The sequence below is a fragment of the Alosa pseudoharengus genome, unplaced genomic scaffold, assembly GCF_046254945.1.
Source record: "Alosa pseudoharengus isolate Yale_2024_CS ecotype anadromous, Long Island Sound unplaced genomic scaffold, YU_APseudo_1.1 YU_APseudo_1.1_scf_3, whole genome shotgun sequence".
NCBI classification, from domain to species: Eukaryota; Metazoa; Chordata; class Actinopteri; order Clupeiformes; family Clupeidae; genus Alosa; species Alosa pseudoharengus.
This window is the reverse complement of record NW_027468718.1, coordinates 28,521,314-28,538,516: the sequence shown is the minus strand read 5'-3', so window position 1 is coordinate 28,538,516 and position 17,203 is coordinate 28,521,314. Positions and strand designations below refer to the sequence as shown.

At 47.0% G+C, this 17,203-nt stretch overlaps 1 protein-coding gene across 8 annotated transcripts in view; it reads left to right on the top strand.

The window, feature by feature from the left end:
• The window catches only part of LOC143100566 (dedicator of cytokinesis protein 9), an 80,475-nt gene that overhangs the window by 58,779 nt on the left and 4,493 nt on the right, over positions 1-17,203 (top strand). For 3 of the 8 annotated variants that reach the window (XM_076263853.1, XM_076263855.1, XM_076263859.1), the window contains 32 exons: positions 6-85; positions 225-409; positions 520-585; positions 708-800; positions 909-1,032; positions 1,460-1,578; positions 1,971-2,060; positions 2,317-2,406; positions 3,388-3,503; positions 3,660-3,729; positions 3,812-3,937; positions 4,037-4,108; positions 4,790-4,936; positions 5,452-5,535; positions 5,620-5,731; positions 7,357-7,535; positions 7,636-7,749; positions 7,861-7,972; positions 8,077-8,210; positions 10,010-10,124; positions 10,497-10,563; positions 10,683-10,730; positions 11,748-11,884; positions 12,651-12,766; positions 12,930-13,067; positions 13,274-13,456; positions 13,605-13,718; positions 13,849-14,064; positions 14,454-14,511; positions 15,172-15,278; positions 16,115-16,237; positions 16,408-16,521. In XM_076263853.1, the coding sequence (XP_076119968.1) occupies positions 6-85; positions 225-409; positions 520-585; positions 708-800; positions 909-1,032; positions 1,460-1,578; positions 1,971-2,060; positions 2,317-2,406; positions 3,388-3,503; positions 3,660-3,729; positions 3,812-3,937; positions 4,037-4,108; positions 4,790-4,936; positions 5,452-5,535; positions 5,620-5,731; positions 7,357-7,535; positions 7,636-7,749; positions 7,861-7,972; positions 8,077-8,210; positions 10,010-10,124; positions 10,497-10,563; positions 10,683-10,730; positions 11,748-11,884; positions 12,651-12,766; positions 12,930-13,067; positions 13,274-13,456; positions 13,605-13,718; positions 13,849-14,064; positions 14,454-14,511; positions 15,172-15,278; positions 16,115-16,237; positions 16,408-16,521 (3,649 nt within the window). Of the gene's footprint in view, positions 1-5; positions 86-224; positions 410-519; positions 586-707; positions 801-908; positions 1,033-1,459; positions 1,579-1,970; positions 2,061-2,316; positions 2,407-3,387; positions 3,504-3,659; positions 3,730-3,811; positions 3,938-4,036; positions 4,109-4,789; positions 4,937-5,451; positions 5,536-5,619; positions 5,732-7,356; positions 7,536-7,635; positions 7,750-7,860; positions 7,973-8,076; positions 8,211-8,792; positions 8,955-10,009; positions 10,125-10,496; positions 10,564-10,682; positions 10,731-11,747; positions 11,885-12,245; positions 12,290-12,650; positions 12,767-12,929; positions 13,068-13,273; positions 13,457-13,604; positions 13,719-13,848; positions 14,065-14,453; positions 14,512-15,171; positions 15,279-16,114; positions 16,238-16,407; positions 16,522-17,203 lie in introns of all 8 variants that reach the window. The other 5 variants (XM_076263854.1, XM_076263861.1, XM_076263860.1 and 2 more) reach the window with 4 other exon arrangements.

The window sequence follows — 17,203 nt, the reverse complement described above, 5'->3', positions numbered from 1 at the left end:
CCCAGGCCAGAGAAGATGGCCAAGCTTCCCGTGATCTTAGGAAACTTAGACGTTACCATTGACAGCGTTCCCCCCGACCTGCCCAGTAAGTCCACTCCAACTTCAATAGCCCGAAGTCAAGAGTTTCTGTCCCCTCCCTTTCCTGTTCTGCCCAGCTCTTGCTAAGATGTCTCTAATGTCTTTCTTGTGGTGTCACTCCTGCTGCCCCTTGCGTTGCACTGCAGATTGCGTTACCTCATCCTACATTCCGGTGAAGCAGTTTGACGTCAGTGAGAGGGACGTACTGTTTGAAGTGGAGGAGTTTGTGCCCTGCATAGCCAAGTGCTCCCAGCCTTTCACCATCTACAACAATCACCTCTATGTCTACCCCAGGCACCTCAAGTATGACAGCCAAAAGTCCTTCGCCAAGGTATGCTGGACCTGATCAATACACATCTGCATGGAGGTGAAAGGTCCTATTGTAGCACTCTACTCTGAGGCTTGATTAAACTGACAGACCTGTGCTTTGTGTCTCTATAGGCAAGGAACATAGCTGTGTGCATTGAGTTCAAGGATTCAGATGAGGAGGAGGCGGCTCCACTCAAGGTAACTCATCTCTCTTTCTCTCTCCTCTCTCCCTTAACCCATCCCTCTTTCATTTTGTTTCCTAAGATGGCACTCGTTATTGAAACCTCATTCGTTTTTCTCTCCCTATGACCGTTCCACAGTGCATCTACGGTCGACCAGGTGGTCCTCTGTTTACCAAAAATGCCTTTGCTGCAGTATTACACCACCAGCAGAACCCTGAGTTCTACGATGAGGTAGAACCTTGTAACCTTGACAATAGGGTTTTTTTTTTTTTTTTTACAATATGCATATTATTAGCAGCAATGCATATGCGTTGACCAGAAACACTTTCTTCTTTTCAGTTTAAACTTGAGCTGCCCACCCAGCTCAATGAGAAGCACCATCTCCTCTTCACCTTTTTCCACATCAGCTGTGACAGCAACAGCAAAGCGAGCACCAAGAAAAGGGATGTTGTGGAAAACTTCGGTAGGAATGCCACCTCCACCCTCCTTTCTTCCTCCCTCTCTCTCCCTGTCTCTCTCTCTCTGAGGGATGTTGTGGATATCATAGGTAGGAATGCCACCTCCACCCTCCTTTCTTCCTCCCTCTCTCTCCCTGTCTCTCTCTCTCTCTCTCTCTCTGAGGGATGTTGTGGATATCATAGGTAGGAATGCCACCTCCACCCTCCTCTCTGTCTCCCTCTTTCTTTGTCCAGCTCTTTAACTTCTTAACTCCTCTCCCCAAAACAGCCCTTCTAATTCAATCCAAATGGATTAAGGGGGCCTCTAAGTACCTTCCCCCATGTTAAGTGCTTAGCTATAAACTGTTGCTCTCTGTGATCATCCAACGGTGGCTATGAGCTGACAGGCCTTTTGTTTTTACCTTCTGCCCCCTCCGCCCCTTGACCTCTCAGTGGGCTACGCCTGGCTCCCTTTGCTGAAGGACGGGAGGGTGATCATGAACGAGCAGCAGATCCCCGTGGCGGCCAACCTGCCTGCTGGCTACCTCAGCTGTCAGGAGGGCATCAGCAAGGTAAAGCCTCTCCCAAGGGCCTGGTGGAGGCCATGTGGGGTTGGCTGGGGTTGGAGGTCGGGGTGAACTGGGAAGACCCTGTAGGCTCAGCCTTCACAGTGATTAAGTGGTGCTTTGTCCTTCAGTGAATCCCTGCTTAAAGTGGTCCCTGGTAACATCAGGGGCAGCTTAGCGATACTAGCTAGCCTCATTTTAAGAAGAGCCTGAGTATGTGTAATCGCTCTTAAATACAAATGGATAATGCACACACACATTATGTACACAGATTGCATTGCCATGAGAGTGAATGAAAGGTCAGGAGGAAGGGCAATGTGGACATGCCAAGGGACAAAGAGAAATGTTTTGACAAAGTGGGGTCAATATTTCTCAAGTGTGTGCCAACTGTTTTGCAGCAGCACTCCAGCCCTGAGATGAAGTGGGTGGATGGGGGCAAGCCTCTGTTCAAAGTGTCCACTCACCTCGTCTCCACAGTCTACGCTCAGGTCAGTCGCATGTTTTAATTTAATGAAGTGGTCTAATATATTGAGCATGTAATAGAGTTGTTATTCTTCACTTCAGCCCTCCAGTGTTGATCAGTTCGACACACTCTCCCTCATCACTGCACTGTTTTAGAGGGGAATAATCATGATGATTCTTAACACCTTGTCTCTCATCATCATCATCATCATCGTCATCGTCATCATCATGTGTTTGTTTTTCTCTCTCTTCCTCTCCCTTTCTCTCTCTCTCTGTGCACAGGACCAGCATTTGCACAACTTCTTCCATCACTTTCAGAGCATGGATTCAGCTGCTCAGGTGTCGGCAGGAGAGCTGGTGAAGTACCTGAAGGTGAGATGACAGACGAGACCAGAAGCCCGCATGCTACTGGCCTGCCACTCCAACAGAACGACAAACGACAGCGAGGCGTTTTTTCACGCGTCCCATCCATCATGTTTCCCAATCAATGTCACTCAGTCAGTTGTCACCCCCCCCCCCCCCCCAATACCTGTTCGCCAGGGGCTCATTAGCATGTCTGAGGCCGGTGCTGTCCAGCTTCCTGAGGATGTTTAGAGACAGGCTGGCTGTTTGCTCAGGCCTGTCCCGCTGGACAATGCAAACGCACCTCTTTCCATAACTCGTGCAGCGGGCCACATAGAGCTGCGTGTTCTGATGCATCTCTGGGGCGCTAGAGTAAACACGGCGCCCGGCACAAACAATGGGCCCTGGTCAGCGCTCAAGGTCACGCCAGTGGGAGATTTTCACTGGCCACCAGCCAAATGACTGATGAGCTTTCTCCCCATACTGTGTGTGAGACTGATGATGCACCAGTGATCTCCTCTGTCTCTCTCTCTCTCTCTCTCTCTCTCTCTCTCTCTCTCTCTCTCTCTGTCTCTCTCTCTCTGTCGGTCTCTCTCCTCCTCTGGGTCTGACCCTGCCTCCCTCATTCCTGGCTCATGTTATCGTTGCCCACTTGGTCTCAGGTGTGTCCTGCTATTCTTGCTCTGGGGTTGCTTCCTGTTGCGTAAATCTCGTTTTTGACCTCTCTGTTGTGCCATGGGTGTTGGCGACCACACCAATCTCTTCATCACAGCGGCTAATCTCTGCTGTGTGGACCAGCACAGGAATGTTTTCCATCAACAACATTTTGTGAACACTGATAGAGTGTAAAACAGCATAATAAAGTACCCTACACGCATGCCAAAGCAATCACTCCTGCATTCACCTCAGTCACTGCAGCAGCTCGCTGTAAATCAGAGGAGCTCCAAGCTGCCCGGTGAGGCCTCTGCACTGGCCACTCCACTCACCCCTCTCCCTCTCTGTCTCCCTCAGAGTCTCCACGCCATGGAGAGTCACGTGATGATCAACTTCCTGCCCACCATCCTGAACCAGCTCTTCCGAGTGCTGACCAGCGCCACCCACGAGGAAGTGGCGGTGAATGTGACCAGGCAAGCCAGCACCTCCCGAGTTTCCACAATAACACTCCGGGAGCCCAGTGCCACACGCAGTTTTTTCCAATGAGGAAAATCTTATGAGTTGGCCGTGGTGTTGCAGAGAGGTTATCCAGGAGCCCCAGTCAACTCTCATTTCTTTTTACGTTTCAGGGTTATGATTCATGTCGTTGCCCAGTGCCACGAGGAGGGTCTGGAGCACTACTTACGCTCATATGTAAAAGTAAGAGCATTACTTCATCTTGATGGATATCTCTTGTGTCAACCTCGAAGGCGTGAGCTGACATGGTCTCCTTGTGTTGCAGTACGTATTCAAGAACGAGCCGTACGCAGCCAACAGCACCAGGACGGTCCATGAGGAGCTGGCCAAAGCCATGACTGCAATCCTGAAGCCCTCCACTGACTTCCTGACCAGCAACAAGCTGCTGAAGGTAAGCGGTGCATCTCAATGTCGTGCATAACAAAGAGACATGATGGCCTGTCACGTGATTTAATGATTTAATTATTTAATTGTTGTCTTCCTTTTGCAGTACTCTTGGTATTTCCTTGAAGCCTTAGTGAAGTCCATGGCCCAGTACTTAATTGAGAGTGGTCGGGTTAAGGTAAGCTAATGCTTTAGTATAATCTTGAGTGGCCCCTATTTTGTTCAGTCCCCTGTCCGTGCTAGTTTCCTCTGACGGATTAGCCCCTGTATTTATGTGCTCAATTACACTCAGGCCTTTGAATCAGCCTCTGTTTTGCCCTCAGAATTAGAGAGCAATCCCACAGTGATAACTATCGAGATCTCCAATTTCTGAAACACTGAAACCCTCCATTTAGTCCTCTATGACATGCTCATGTGTAATCAAGAGCTCATGGCAGGAGCCTACTGCATGTCTGTCTCCCAGCCTCCCAGAGCCACATGCTAACATGCCCGCTAAACTCTCCAGCGGCCCATGCTAACATGCCCGCTAAACTCTCCAGCGGCCCATGCTAACATGCCCGCTAAACTCTCCAGCGGCCCATGACGAGTAGTGATATGGTATGAATGGCAGTATATATAGCTCCTTTAATTCATTTATATGGACTATTGCTTCCTTTTTCCTTCAGACACACATACATCTTGAATTTCCCCTAGGGATCAATAAAGTATCTATCTATCTATCTATCTATCTATCTATCGATCGATCGATCGATCGATCGTAGGCCTACACTTTTCCCTTCACACACACATAGGCCTACACTTTTCCCTTCATCCATCTCTCTTTCTGTCCATCTCATTCTGTTTCTCTTCCTCTCCTCAGCTTTCCAGAAACCAGCGCTTCTCCGCCTCCTTCCACCACACGGTGGAGACCCTGGTCAACATGATGATGCCCCACATCACGCAGAAGTACAAGGACAACCTGGACGCGGCGCGCAACGCCAACCACAGCCTGGCCGTCTTCATTAAGGTGAGAGTGAAAGCTGAGAAGTGACACCTCCGGTGCCTCGGAGGACAGGGACCCTTCTCACCTGCACTGACTAAAAGATGAGCAGACGCCTGGCCTCTTAAGCTCACAGCCCTGACTTGTCTTGCCTCGCTCTCACTTGATAAGAAGGAGACGAATTTAATCTCTTAATGAACACAACAAAGGAGTGTTTGATTTCACTGCCGTCCGATGGTAGTCTGAAGCAGTCCCACACTGCCCAAGGCCTTTATCTGATTTAGAGCCGAGATACTGCTGTCCTCCACGGTCAGTTCTGCAATTTCCTGCCAGCATCTGGCAACGTCCTTGGTGCTGAACTCTCTGACCGTGATGTTTCTACTGATTAGTTCAGCACTTAAGTTCCCCTGTCAGCACAGACAGCGCAGTGGACACTATCGTGATTGTAATCACGATGAAATTTGTATGAACAAACATGAATGAAGCGTTGTTATTTAGAAACATTTACTAAAAAGAGGTGTAATTCTCTCCTCTCCTCATAGCGCTGTTTCACGTTCATGGACAGAGGCTTCATGTTCAAGCAGATCAACAACTACATCAACTGCTTCATGCCAGGAGATCCCAAGGTAGTTCTTACATTGCAGCAGAAGTCCGAAGTATTGCTGCTCTGATATCCTTTTACTGAAAAATGGTCTTGTCTTGCTTTTCAGACTTTGTATGAGTTTAGGTTTGAGTTCCTTCGAGTGGCTTGCAACCATGAACACTACATTCCCTTGAATTTGCCTATGCCTTTTGGAAAAGGAAGAATCCAGAGATTTCAAGGTGAGAACACTTTCTTCCACTTCTACCACTTTCTGCAATTATTATCAGACTTACAACTGAGAAATTACAGTGCATTTGTATTTTTTCACTAATGGTCTGTGAAGAATTTTGAACAGGACACACCACCATTATTTAAATTTCCTCCTCACATGTTCTCTGATAAACATTTGTCTTGGCTGCCCTAACACTAAATGTAGCCAACTACTTTAGCTACTGTACTTGAAACCAAGACCATTAGCTTCAGCAAAAACAGAACCTTAATACCATGTGTGTTTTGTGCTCTTGAAAAGCTGCTATGTTTTATCCATCCCTCTTCTTAGCGTAGCATGTCCCTGTGTGTGTGTCCATTTGGGTTTATCTTTTCTCTTTTTTGCCAATTAGCATTACTTTCCTCCAACATGGAGTCACATGATACTCCTGTAGGTAGGTGAAAGGTGTGCTGCTTGCCTGTCCTTTCTCGCCCTCAATCTGTGTCTCCATGGCACCTAAATTAGAACCAAAATGTCAGCCCATCCAGTCCAATCACACATTAATGCCATGGGATAAACATACAGGGTGCCATTATTTTCAACCAGTTCTTTATTTTTATAAAGCACAAGTATTGTCTCACACCATCTCTGTATTACCATATACACTAGTAATTTGCCACCTTAAATCAGGCTTAATTTTCTTCTTAGAGTATGAAAGTTGGTCTCTTAATTAAAAGAGCATGCCGATGATTTTAAGCAACTATATGAACAACCTGCCCACCCACATGCTCTGTAAAATCAACAGGCCAAGAATCACAACTACCTGAAACCGGCCCTGTATCCTGTGCTCAATCACCATTTTACATTTGTGCCATGTCAGATTTGATGTCCATATGTGTAGCTGTGTAAACCACTGTCCAACACTCCCCTGCCGCCTCATTGCCCAGCTTCTGTCGTCCGGCTGCACCGTTTGATTGGCTGCACTTGTATAATTTCTCTCTAAACACCTTTTAAGCCCCGCTGAGATTGTAACTCGTGAACTCCAACCAAGTTCTGTAGTCCCCAACTGATTTCCGTCCTCAGACATCCCATCTAATCAATGAACAATAACAATGTGGAATGCTGTTTTCATAAATCTGTTGATTTATTTGGCCTTCCCCATGGGGGATGACTGAATGTGAAACCTAAGAGTGGAAAACTGAATCAGCAGTAAAGTGTTGGTTGACAGGAGAGTTTGTGTGTAGTCTAGAATTTGTTGGTTTTCCAATGCTGTGTTTCTGCTCTGTATATGCTTGTCTGCTGATGAATGCATTTTGTACGTTATTGTGAAACTGAATGAAAATGTTTGCTATTTTCTTGAAAATGATCAGTCAGGTTGTTTTTAAATCGGTTCCTTGGCGTTAGGCTACTTAGCTCTACAATGAAGTCATACAGAGTAACATGCTTTCAGGCAATGCTTGTAATCTCGTGAAAGTTCATATAGAGTTGACTGTCGCTCTTGGGGATTACGTCTATTTAGGGTCAAACACTGGTTGTTAGGCTACAATCACTGTAGTTGTTTATAGCAAAACCGAGTATTAAACCAATAAAGGGGAACAGAAAAAACTCCCCTCTGTTCGATTCCACCGCCCTAAACTCCACTCTTTAACCCCACAGATCTCCAGCTAGATTACTCGCTGACAGACGACTTCTGCAAAAACCACTTCCTGGTTGGCCTACTGCTGCGAGAAGTGGGCGGGGCTCTGCAGGAGTTCCGAGAGATCCGGCAGATTTCCATCCAGGTGCTGAAGAACCTCATGATCAAGCACACCTTCGATGACCGCTACACATCAAAGGTGAGAGCCCCTCTCGTCCAGCCCTTGCTGACACCTGTGTTTTGTGCATACGTAGAACCTGTGAAGGTCTTAAAAGGGTCATTTGGATACTGTTTTGTAGAGCCAGCAGGCCAGACTGGCCACCCTGTACCTTCCCCTCTTTGGGCTCCTCCAGGAGAATGTGCACCGGCTCAACGTGAAGGAGGTCTCCCCGTTCGTCAACCACTCCAATAATGTAGGACTGCCACCTGGTGGACATGCGGAGAAACACTTTAAGAGTACACACACACAGCTTCTCAGTTTCCATACTAATGTGCTCATCTCCTCTCTGTTTACTGATTCTCAGAATGGACGAGATGACCCTCTTCTCACAAACGTGAACATGACTCCTCCGAGATCAAGCACCATCCTCGAGAACAGCCTTCATAAGGATGTGTTTGGGGTCATCTCTGGCACAGGTGAGCGTTGCTAAGTCACGAGCAAGAGGGGGTGGAGAGCGTCCATCAAAGTACACACATTTGATTGACATGAGATGAATTCTGACTGAGCCTGTCCCCGACAGCTTCGCCTCACGCGACCTCCACGCCCAACATCAACGCCGTCCGCCACGCAGACTCCCGCGGCTCCCTCATCAGCACCGACTCCGGCAACAGCCTGTCTGAGAGGAACCACGAGAAGGCCAACTCCCTAGACAAGGTACTGCCCACACACACACACACACACACACACATTTGTGCCATATATCAACCAGGGCATGTGCCTCACAGTAGGAGCAGCCTCAGGTTTGCTCCAGTTGCTTTCTAAGAATTGGCCCTTTTTTCCCTGGGAAGCAATTAGAGTCGGCCATCTGCCTTCTAAAGAAGCTCATTACTTATTGAGAGTATATCCAGTGCCAGGAAGGTGTCTGAGTGGCAGACCTCTCTGTTTTGTGCGGACCTATCTATTCATCCGCACACCACTGCTGCGTGCTGCTAAGCTAATTATGCTGTAATGTGAAACCTACAGTGTGTTTGAGAGCCTGTTCTTGAATTGGTACCATCAAGTTCATGGAAACTGCTACTGTATCTGTTCAAAAGAAATTGGGAAAAAAGTGACTTTTTGTCTGTCTGTGTCCAGAGAGATGTCATGTGTTGGAAGGGTTTGTTGTTCACAGAAAGAAAGAGAGAGATGCCCCTTGTAAGTGGACAGGGGGCAGGCAAGGCAGACATTATCTCATTGTGTCATTGACTCCCCTTCCTCCTCCTCCTCCTCCTCCTCCTCCTGGGCTTGTTCCAGCAGAGGGAGCGATTCACTCGGAGACACTCGGCCAGCGTCCTGCGCCTCTTTGCCGAGGCCGACGACCACACGCTCTCGGCCCGCGTCAAACGCGCCACCATGGACTTTTCTCTGCTCTCTATCCCCTCTCTGCCCGAGAGCCCACACGCCAGCGGCGCCCTCCAAGTACAAAACCAACTCTGACTCCCCTCCCCTTCTCTTTCCAGTCCAATCACCACTCTACGATTGCTATCCCTTCTCACCCAGGAGTGCTCCTTCTCGAAGTCTGTGTGTGTGTGTGTGTGTGTGTGTGTGTGTGTGTGTGTGTGTGTGTGTTTGAGCTAATGACTGACTATCTATGTGCTTTGCTTCCTTACTGGCCCTCTTTACTTTGCCAGGAGGGGATCTAAATATCACACACCACTCTGGTGGCATGAAGCCAGTTGTTGAGCTTCATTGGTTTTGTTGGGGTGTTGAGTGACCGCATGTAGTTATCTCCTCGTCCTCTGTGTATTTCTGCTGAGAGGTTTTGATCCCTGTTGCAGTGACTGAGCATGTGTGGTTCTGACCAGACATTACCTCACCTAAAAGCTCCTCTTTAGTTTTGTGGCTAGTTAAGGATTAGATCCAGGTCTCTTGTCTGGGATGTGTAGTGACGTATTCAATAAAAAATTATAAAAAAAAAAATGTCTGAATTTAGTTATTTTTATGACACTTGCTATGGATACCTCACTAATGAAATTCACTCTTTGGGAGACTATTGTAGTTAACTCTCTTTTGAACAGACCCAAGTCTGTAGAAAAAAGACATAGCTTCACACTTTCCATGGAGTCACTCCTCAAGCGTTCTCTGGTCCAGGCGATTTCTTCTGCTGGCAAAGGAAGACACAGTTGCTCGTGCCAACCCTTGCGCTGTGGTAGTGGTGTTAGTCCACTGCTTCTGTCTGTTTCTGCTCCCGCTTCATGTAGTGGCTTGGACAGTCTGTGAGTTTGGCCCACGCTTTGATAACCTTCCACTTGTCAAACCTCCAAACCCTCGACCAAATAACGCCCCCCAGAAAAGCAAGTACATGCTTTGTAGTGTGGATTATTCCATAGAATGCAACAGTCCAGATTTTCCCTCTGTATGGAATGAGTGTATTAGTGTATTTGTTTGCGTGTCCTTGTGTGTGTGTGTGTGTGTGTGTGTGTGTGTGTGTGTGGGTGTCTTTGAGGTCCTGACGTCTCTCCCGCTGCTTTCAGAACCAGCCGGCCTCAGCCCTGGGCAGCTCCATGCTGCGCTGTGACAAACTGGATCAGGCTGAGATCAAGAGTCTCCTCATGTGCTTCCTGCATGTCCTCAAGAGCATGTCCGAGGGTGAGACTCCACCACCGACTAGCACACACACATCACACTGAACAAGAATAATGGAATAGTAAGGATGTTATCCATACAAGCGTACACCACCAAGACCAAAATGTAAATCAATCAATTTACACGGCCTCTGTCTCAGACATGACGTGACCATGTGTTTATCCATGCGTTTTCCTATGTGTGCAAATCACACACTACACGCTCTGGTCAGCTGTAATTGTGTGTAAAGCGCTGCCGGTCTAAATTGCTACATTGATTCTAATGGAATCTCAAACAATAGATGGATGTCGGACAGGCAACTGAAAAAACGCTTCCATTGGTTCTGGTGTAAATTGGCCTTTTAGAGTGCATTGATTTAATAATTTCCCATTGCAGATGCTTTGTTCACATACTGGAATAAGGCTTCCTCTGGTGATCTGATGGATTTCTTCACACTCATTGAGTAAGTTCTGGATCTTGTTGAAGTTGTCATTACATGTATGAAAAGATTTTCTGCAAAAATATGCCCTGGTGTTACAAGTCCATATCCTCACCAGCTTTGTATTTTATGCTTGATTTCAGAGTATGCCTTCATCAGTTCAGATATATGGGGAAAAGATACATTGCGAGGTAATGTTTCTAAATGACAGTTTCCTACCTCAGTTGACAATAGTATTTATGTGTGTTCCACAAACCTGCTTGCATGCAAAGAGCCCTTTTAATGCCTTTGATGAGGGATGTTCATGTTGGTAAATAATATGCAGTATGTGCAGAATGGTTGTGTTCTGAAAACAGAGAAATTGTGTTCGAGGTAAACTGAAGTTTAAAGTATTTAAGCTTATCTCTATATGAAGTGTATTTATAGTACAGTATGTGGAGTAAAGCCCCTGATATCCCTTAGTACTGGTCCTCCTGTCGTGTTTCATGTAAATGTGGTACTCATGGAACTGCAGCTTTCCACACGTCTGCCACTGCCTCATGTTCAGTGGCACAGCAGACAGCGCAGACACACACACACTGTTTCTGGGTCACTCCAGTGTAGACACACAGTGTGCTGGGGGTGACCGCTCTCACTAACCCGCCGCCACTCTCTCTCTTCCTCTTATTCACTCAAACGCTGGCAAGTCTAATAGTATTTAAAAAGCACTCGACTCCCGCCCTCTCCTGCTTGGGTAAGACTGACTGTGTTGCATGCGTTTGCCTCTCTTTTGGTCATTGTTCTAACATCATCCCATGTTGCATCAACTGCACAGCTCAGAGCTGACTAGTGTATCACACGTTTTGCCTGCATGCTGCTGGTGCTCTGCTGTTGCTCTATCTGTTGTAGCCCTAATGCTAATCACTGTAGATAGCTGCATGCACATTAAAATCACAGAAGTCCACACGTCAATGGATGCTATTGTTTACATTTAAAAAAAAGGATGCATTTCAATGTAAGATATTTGCATTAAGATTTTCTTGGACATCACTTCTTTGCTAGTCTTTTGATTACTCCTGGGCTGCGTGACGCCTGTCCAGTTGTACCCTGTTTTGGTAAAAGACCCCCAAAGGACTCGTGATCTGATTGCGGCTCCGTAGACTGCTTGACTAACCCAGGCCATGCGGGTAGTTGGCCACCCTTCTAACGGTGTCCCGTTTCCTCATTAGGCACCAGGAAGGGGCGGGACCCATAGCACATGAGCGGAAGTCTCAGACTCTGCCTGTGTCCCGTAACAGGGCGGGAATGATGCATGCCCGCTTACAGCAGCTCAGCAGCCTGGATAACTCATACACTTTTAACCACAGTAAGTGCCCACCTCGTCGCCGCGGCGACCTCCCTTCTCTGGCCGCCATTCACATGCCCATGGCCATCTTCATCACCCTACTCCTCTTCCTCAGCACCAACATCATTCTTCACACCTCAAACACTTTCCCCATGTGACCACAAGGTCAGATTTAGTGTTGCTTAACATCAGCTAGACACAGAAGACCGGTGCAAAAGCAAAAGCAGTGTCCGGTGAGGATCTAGTCATACCCATGCAGGACCTAGTAGTCCTACACATATACTTACAATGGCTGCTGTTCCAGAAGATGCCTTTGTGTCTATGGAAAAACAAAATGGGCCACAGCATTCTCTTAACAAAGTCCATCTCTCTGTGTTTTCAGTGTAAGAAAGATTTCAAGTATACTTGGAATTTCTGTAGACCATGGTAAGAGTGTATCAGGTTGCCAGTCAGCTTGCAGACTACTCTTAGCTCCTCAGCCATTCATTTGGATTGCATTAAGAGCATGCCCATTTCCTTTCCCTGGGAATGACCCCTTGCAATTAGTCCATCTCTTTTCATTTCTGTTCCTCATGTAACATCCTACAATATTCAGGAACTGTTAAAAAGAAACCATAAAACTCTTTTATTTCCTCTAAGTTATCATTTCATCTTACTATGTACTATTTTTGGCCTCTGGACTGTACTAATGACACCGGCTCTTGTGGCTGGTGAGCTGTAACAGCGGAACTGTTGGTCAGTGTGGTGGGAACTTGCTACAGCATTGTCCTTTGTCTCTCTCCTCCAGCCTACAGCCACTCGGACGCCGATGTGCTGAACCAGTCGCTGCTGGAGGCCAACATGGCCACAGAGGTGTGCCTGACCGTGTTGGACACCCTCAGCATCTTCATCATGGGCTTCAAGGTGAGCAGCCCGCTGCTGGGAGGAGACCGAGGCATTGGGTTTTTGTCAATGAACGGCTGGGAGAGATAGTGGTGCCCATCAGCTGTTAAATGGTGCAGTGTCAAGTAAACAGGCCTTTTAGTCACAGGTAAACCTAACAGCATTTCTCTAATTGTTCTCCTAGACTCAGCTCTGTGCAGACCATGGGCACAACCCCCTAATGAAGAAGGTCTTCCAGGTCCACCTCTGTTTCCTGCAAATTAACCAATCAGAGACAGCCCTTAAGCAGGTCTTCACCTCCCTCAGGACCTTCATCTACAAAGTAAGCAAGGAATGAGTGTGTGTGTGTGTGTGTGTGTGTGTGTGTGTGTGTGTCTGTGTGTGTGTGTGTGTGTGTGTGTGTGTGTGTGTGTCTGTCTGTCTGTCTGTCTGTCTGTCTGTCTGTCTGTCTGTGTGAGAGAGCATTGGGTGAGTAGTGGCTTCTATAAAAGCCCACCATCCTAACCACCATAACCGCTCTGCTCTCAGTTCCCTTGCACGTTTTTCGAGGGGCGTGCGGACATGTGTGCCGCCTTCTGCTATGAGATCCTGAAGTGCTGCAACTCCAAACTGAGCTCCATCCGCAGCGACGCCGCCCACCTGCTCTACTTCCTCATGAAGAGCAACTTTGACTACACGGGCCGCAAGTCTTTCGTCCGCACACACCTGCAGGTGAGCCCATGATGTGCAATTCCCCTGAATTAAAAGCATCTGGTGAAGAACCACAAGAAAACTGCTCACTGTGCCTTTGTGTCTTGTGGAGTAACGGCTCTGTAATTTTGCTGACTGATGTTTTTGCTTTGCTGCTGCCTTTATTCAGGTGGTCATTGCCGTCAGCCAGTTAATCGCTGATGTCATTGGGATCGGTGGAACCCGCTTCCAGCAGTCTCTTTCCATCATCAACAACTGTGCCAACAGCGACAAGACCATCAAAGTCAGTGACTGAGCAGACACACCATTTACAAGCCAGTAGTTTTTAAGTATTAAGTTAAGTTAAGGAGTCTCTTATTAGACTAATTGTCTAATTGTCTACCGTGGGGGGTGGGATTGACCTGTGTCCGCAGAACACAGCGTTCCCGTCGGACGTGAAGGACCTGACCAAGCGGATCCGCACGGTGCTGATGGCCACGGCTCAGATGAAGGAGCACGAGCGCGACCCGGAGATGCTGGTGGACCTGCAGTACAGCCTGGCCAAGTCCTACGCCAGCACCCCAGAGCTGCGCAAGACCTGGCTGGACAGCATGGCCCGCATACACGTGAAGAACGGTGACCTCTCAGAGGTGATCACCGCTGCCCACCCCCCACTCCCTCGTCATCTACTATAGTGGTTCTCCTACAGTGCACTAACTCTGTTTCAGTACCATTGCTGCAGGTCCACAGTAAATTAAATACATTTCTCATGGCATGGATTAGCATACTGTGTAGTATACTTTCATTTTACACTCCTTCATCCATGTTCACTCTCATCACTTTTGCAATAGGCATGTATAAGTTTCTTCCTGAAAGCAAATGTTCTTTACTGTAGTCCATCTAAAAATAGATTATAAGATTATATTTAACAATATATAAAAGCATTACCGTCTGCAGAATACAGTGCATTTGGTTTATGAGGCCTTTGAGCAGCTATTGATTTGAACGTAGTGCTGAATAGTGTGCTTATGCGTTGCAGGCAGCCATGTGTTATGTGCACGTCGCAGCTCTGGTGTCGGAGTACCTGAGGAGGAAAGGTGAGTGTGGCCACTAGGGGTGCTCATGTCTCTCTCACGGGGCTGATAGAGTCCGCAGCAAAGTTACTAAACTTGACCCGCTGATGCAGGGCTTCAGTTATCAGCATGTCATGCCACTCAGTATGCAAATGAATGACTTTGCATGACACATTATATATTCAATCGTGACTTATGAAATCACACTGACTATTTTTGTCTCACGAATATCTTTAAATAATGTTCACTAAGGCATGGTGCTAGGATTATATTTTATGTTCATCTTAAATGAGCTACTTGTTTGTACGACATGCAAAAATGCCAGCATAGTTGTGGCATTATAAAGACAGCATTTTGTGTGTGGTGCATGAGGTTCAAGGACTAGTTGTATTCTCTCTATGAACATCTGATAAGAATGACAGGACTGGTCCTGGGCCATTCTCTGTTGTTCTCATTGCCATGGTGTTATGTAATGATCAGACAGCCACTGAGTGATCACCAATAGTGCGCCTCTCTGTCGTAAAGTGAGCATTGACCTTTAACCGCCACTGCTGTGCACAAGCACATTCATTTACAGATATGAAACTATTGATGTTGACTAGCACAAATAATTTAAGAAGAAAAGACTGCATATGACAAGATAATTTAAAAAAAAAAGCATTTGTGTGTGTTTGTGTGGCTCAGGAATGTTCAAGCAGGGATGTTCAGCCTTCAGGGTGGTCACGCCCAACATTGATGAGGAGGCCTCCATGATGGAGGACGTGGGGATGCAGGACGTGCATTTCAACGAGGTGAGCCACACGCACGGCGTCCCCCCTCAGCAGGCTGCACTTCACACGCCGTGCTCTGTGGGCAGGGGAACCTGTAGCTTTGTGAAGTAATACTGGAGCTTGAGTAATTGAGGAGTTGCTTCTTATCTCTAGAGCTTATCTCAAACAGACATGAATCCCAATTGGCCTTCCAGCTGTGTTATCGTATATAGCCATGATGCTATCTTGAGTCATTTTTTTTTTTATCATCAGAGAATCAGATATGTACGGCTATATCAAACTCAATGTCCTCTGAACGCTGAGCTAGAAAGACCACTCAGAGATCAGTGCATACTGTATACTGAATTAAACATCTCATGTTACTCCACAGTAGGATATGTGTTTATGTAGAATGTATTATTATTAAGAGGAATAGAACGGACCCAGTGGTGCTATATAATAAACAGTAATCATGTTCATCCCTGCACAACTATATGAAAGACATCAATAGTCAGTGTATGCCTCATAATGACAAGTGCTTTGGGTTTACATGGTTACGAAAAGCATCAGGTGTTGTGCAGCCCAAGTTAGATCCAAACATACTCTGATTACATAGCCATCCTATATAGCAGGGGTTTTCAACTGATTGTGAACCAGGGATCACCATTCTGACTAATTACGCAACCCCAGGAGCACCACTGAATAAAAATACTGATTCCCACATTGAAACTACATTACTGAATCCACTAGCAATGTCCTCACGGACCACTGGTTGAAAAAAACCCTGCTATATATGATTTGATGTAGTTGGTAGTTTTGTGATATGAAGTGTTGGACTGAGCTGTGGCGTGATGTCCAGTGCTGCTCTGGCTCCGCAGGACGTGCTGATGGAGCTCCTGGAGGAGTGTGCGGACGGTCTGTGGAAGGCTGAGCGTTACGAGCTCATCTCCGATGTCTACAAACTCATCATCCCCATCTATGAGAAGCGCCGGGACTTTGAGGTAACACACAGAATGCGCTCTTTCTTCCCCAGGCAGCACTCTCAAAAGATACAGCCGTGTTTGTAGGGTGCCTGGATGATGAGGGTGGGTCTGGGCCGACGTGATGCCCCAGTGGGAGTATTGTGAGTATTGTGTTCTTGACTCAACCTTTGTCTCTTTGGTCTTTGTAGAAACTGGCTCATCTGTATGACACGCTGCACCGGGCCTACAGCAAAGTGACGGAGGTCATGCACACTGGCAAACGGCTGCTGGGCACCTACTTCAGAGTTGCGTTCTTTGGCCAGGTGAGACAGAGGACCAGGGCCTGTCGAGTTAGTGGAGTTGGGAGTTATGAAAAGAGGGATGATTCAGAGGTCATGTAGTCAGTTGATAACAGAGAACACTTCATCCAAAGTGCTCTTGGTTTCAAGGTTGTTCGATTTTATTTTCACATTTCCACAAAAGGTGCAGGCTTTCAGTAACTGATCAACTGATCAATTAAATGATAAAGTTGGATAGCAATGAAGTAATTGATTGATTTCAGCATGAGAACTGCCCTGGGTATTTGTCCCTGGGGCCACAGCATGGTCCATGAGCATGGTGTGTACGCCAGGCCTTTCTCCCTGGTTTAGTATTTTAATGGGTTTCTCTCTGCTTTGCATCCTCTGTGAAGGCGGCGGTAAGTTGCCCTGGGCTGTGCCGTCGTTTGAGTGTGGTGTGCCGTGTTGTCCCTAACCCATCACCACGCTTCTGCCATGGCACAGCGCTGCTCTTCGTTAATCTGCTCCTCAGTCCATTTTTGCTTTGTGGCTTGTTTTGCATGTGGTGGTAGTGTTGGAAGCACTGGAGTGAGCCCTCTAATACACAATCGGCTTTTCTTATCACTAATCAACTCAACTTTTGCTCACCTTTTGCTTTCACCTTTGTTGTGGTTTTGTGGTTTTACTGAAAAGAACTAGTGAGTGGATTGTAACTAGCTCAAGTAGT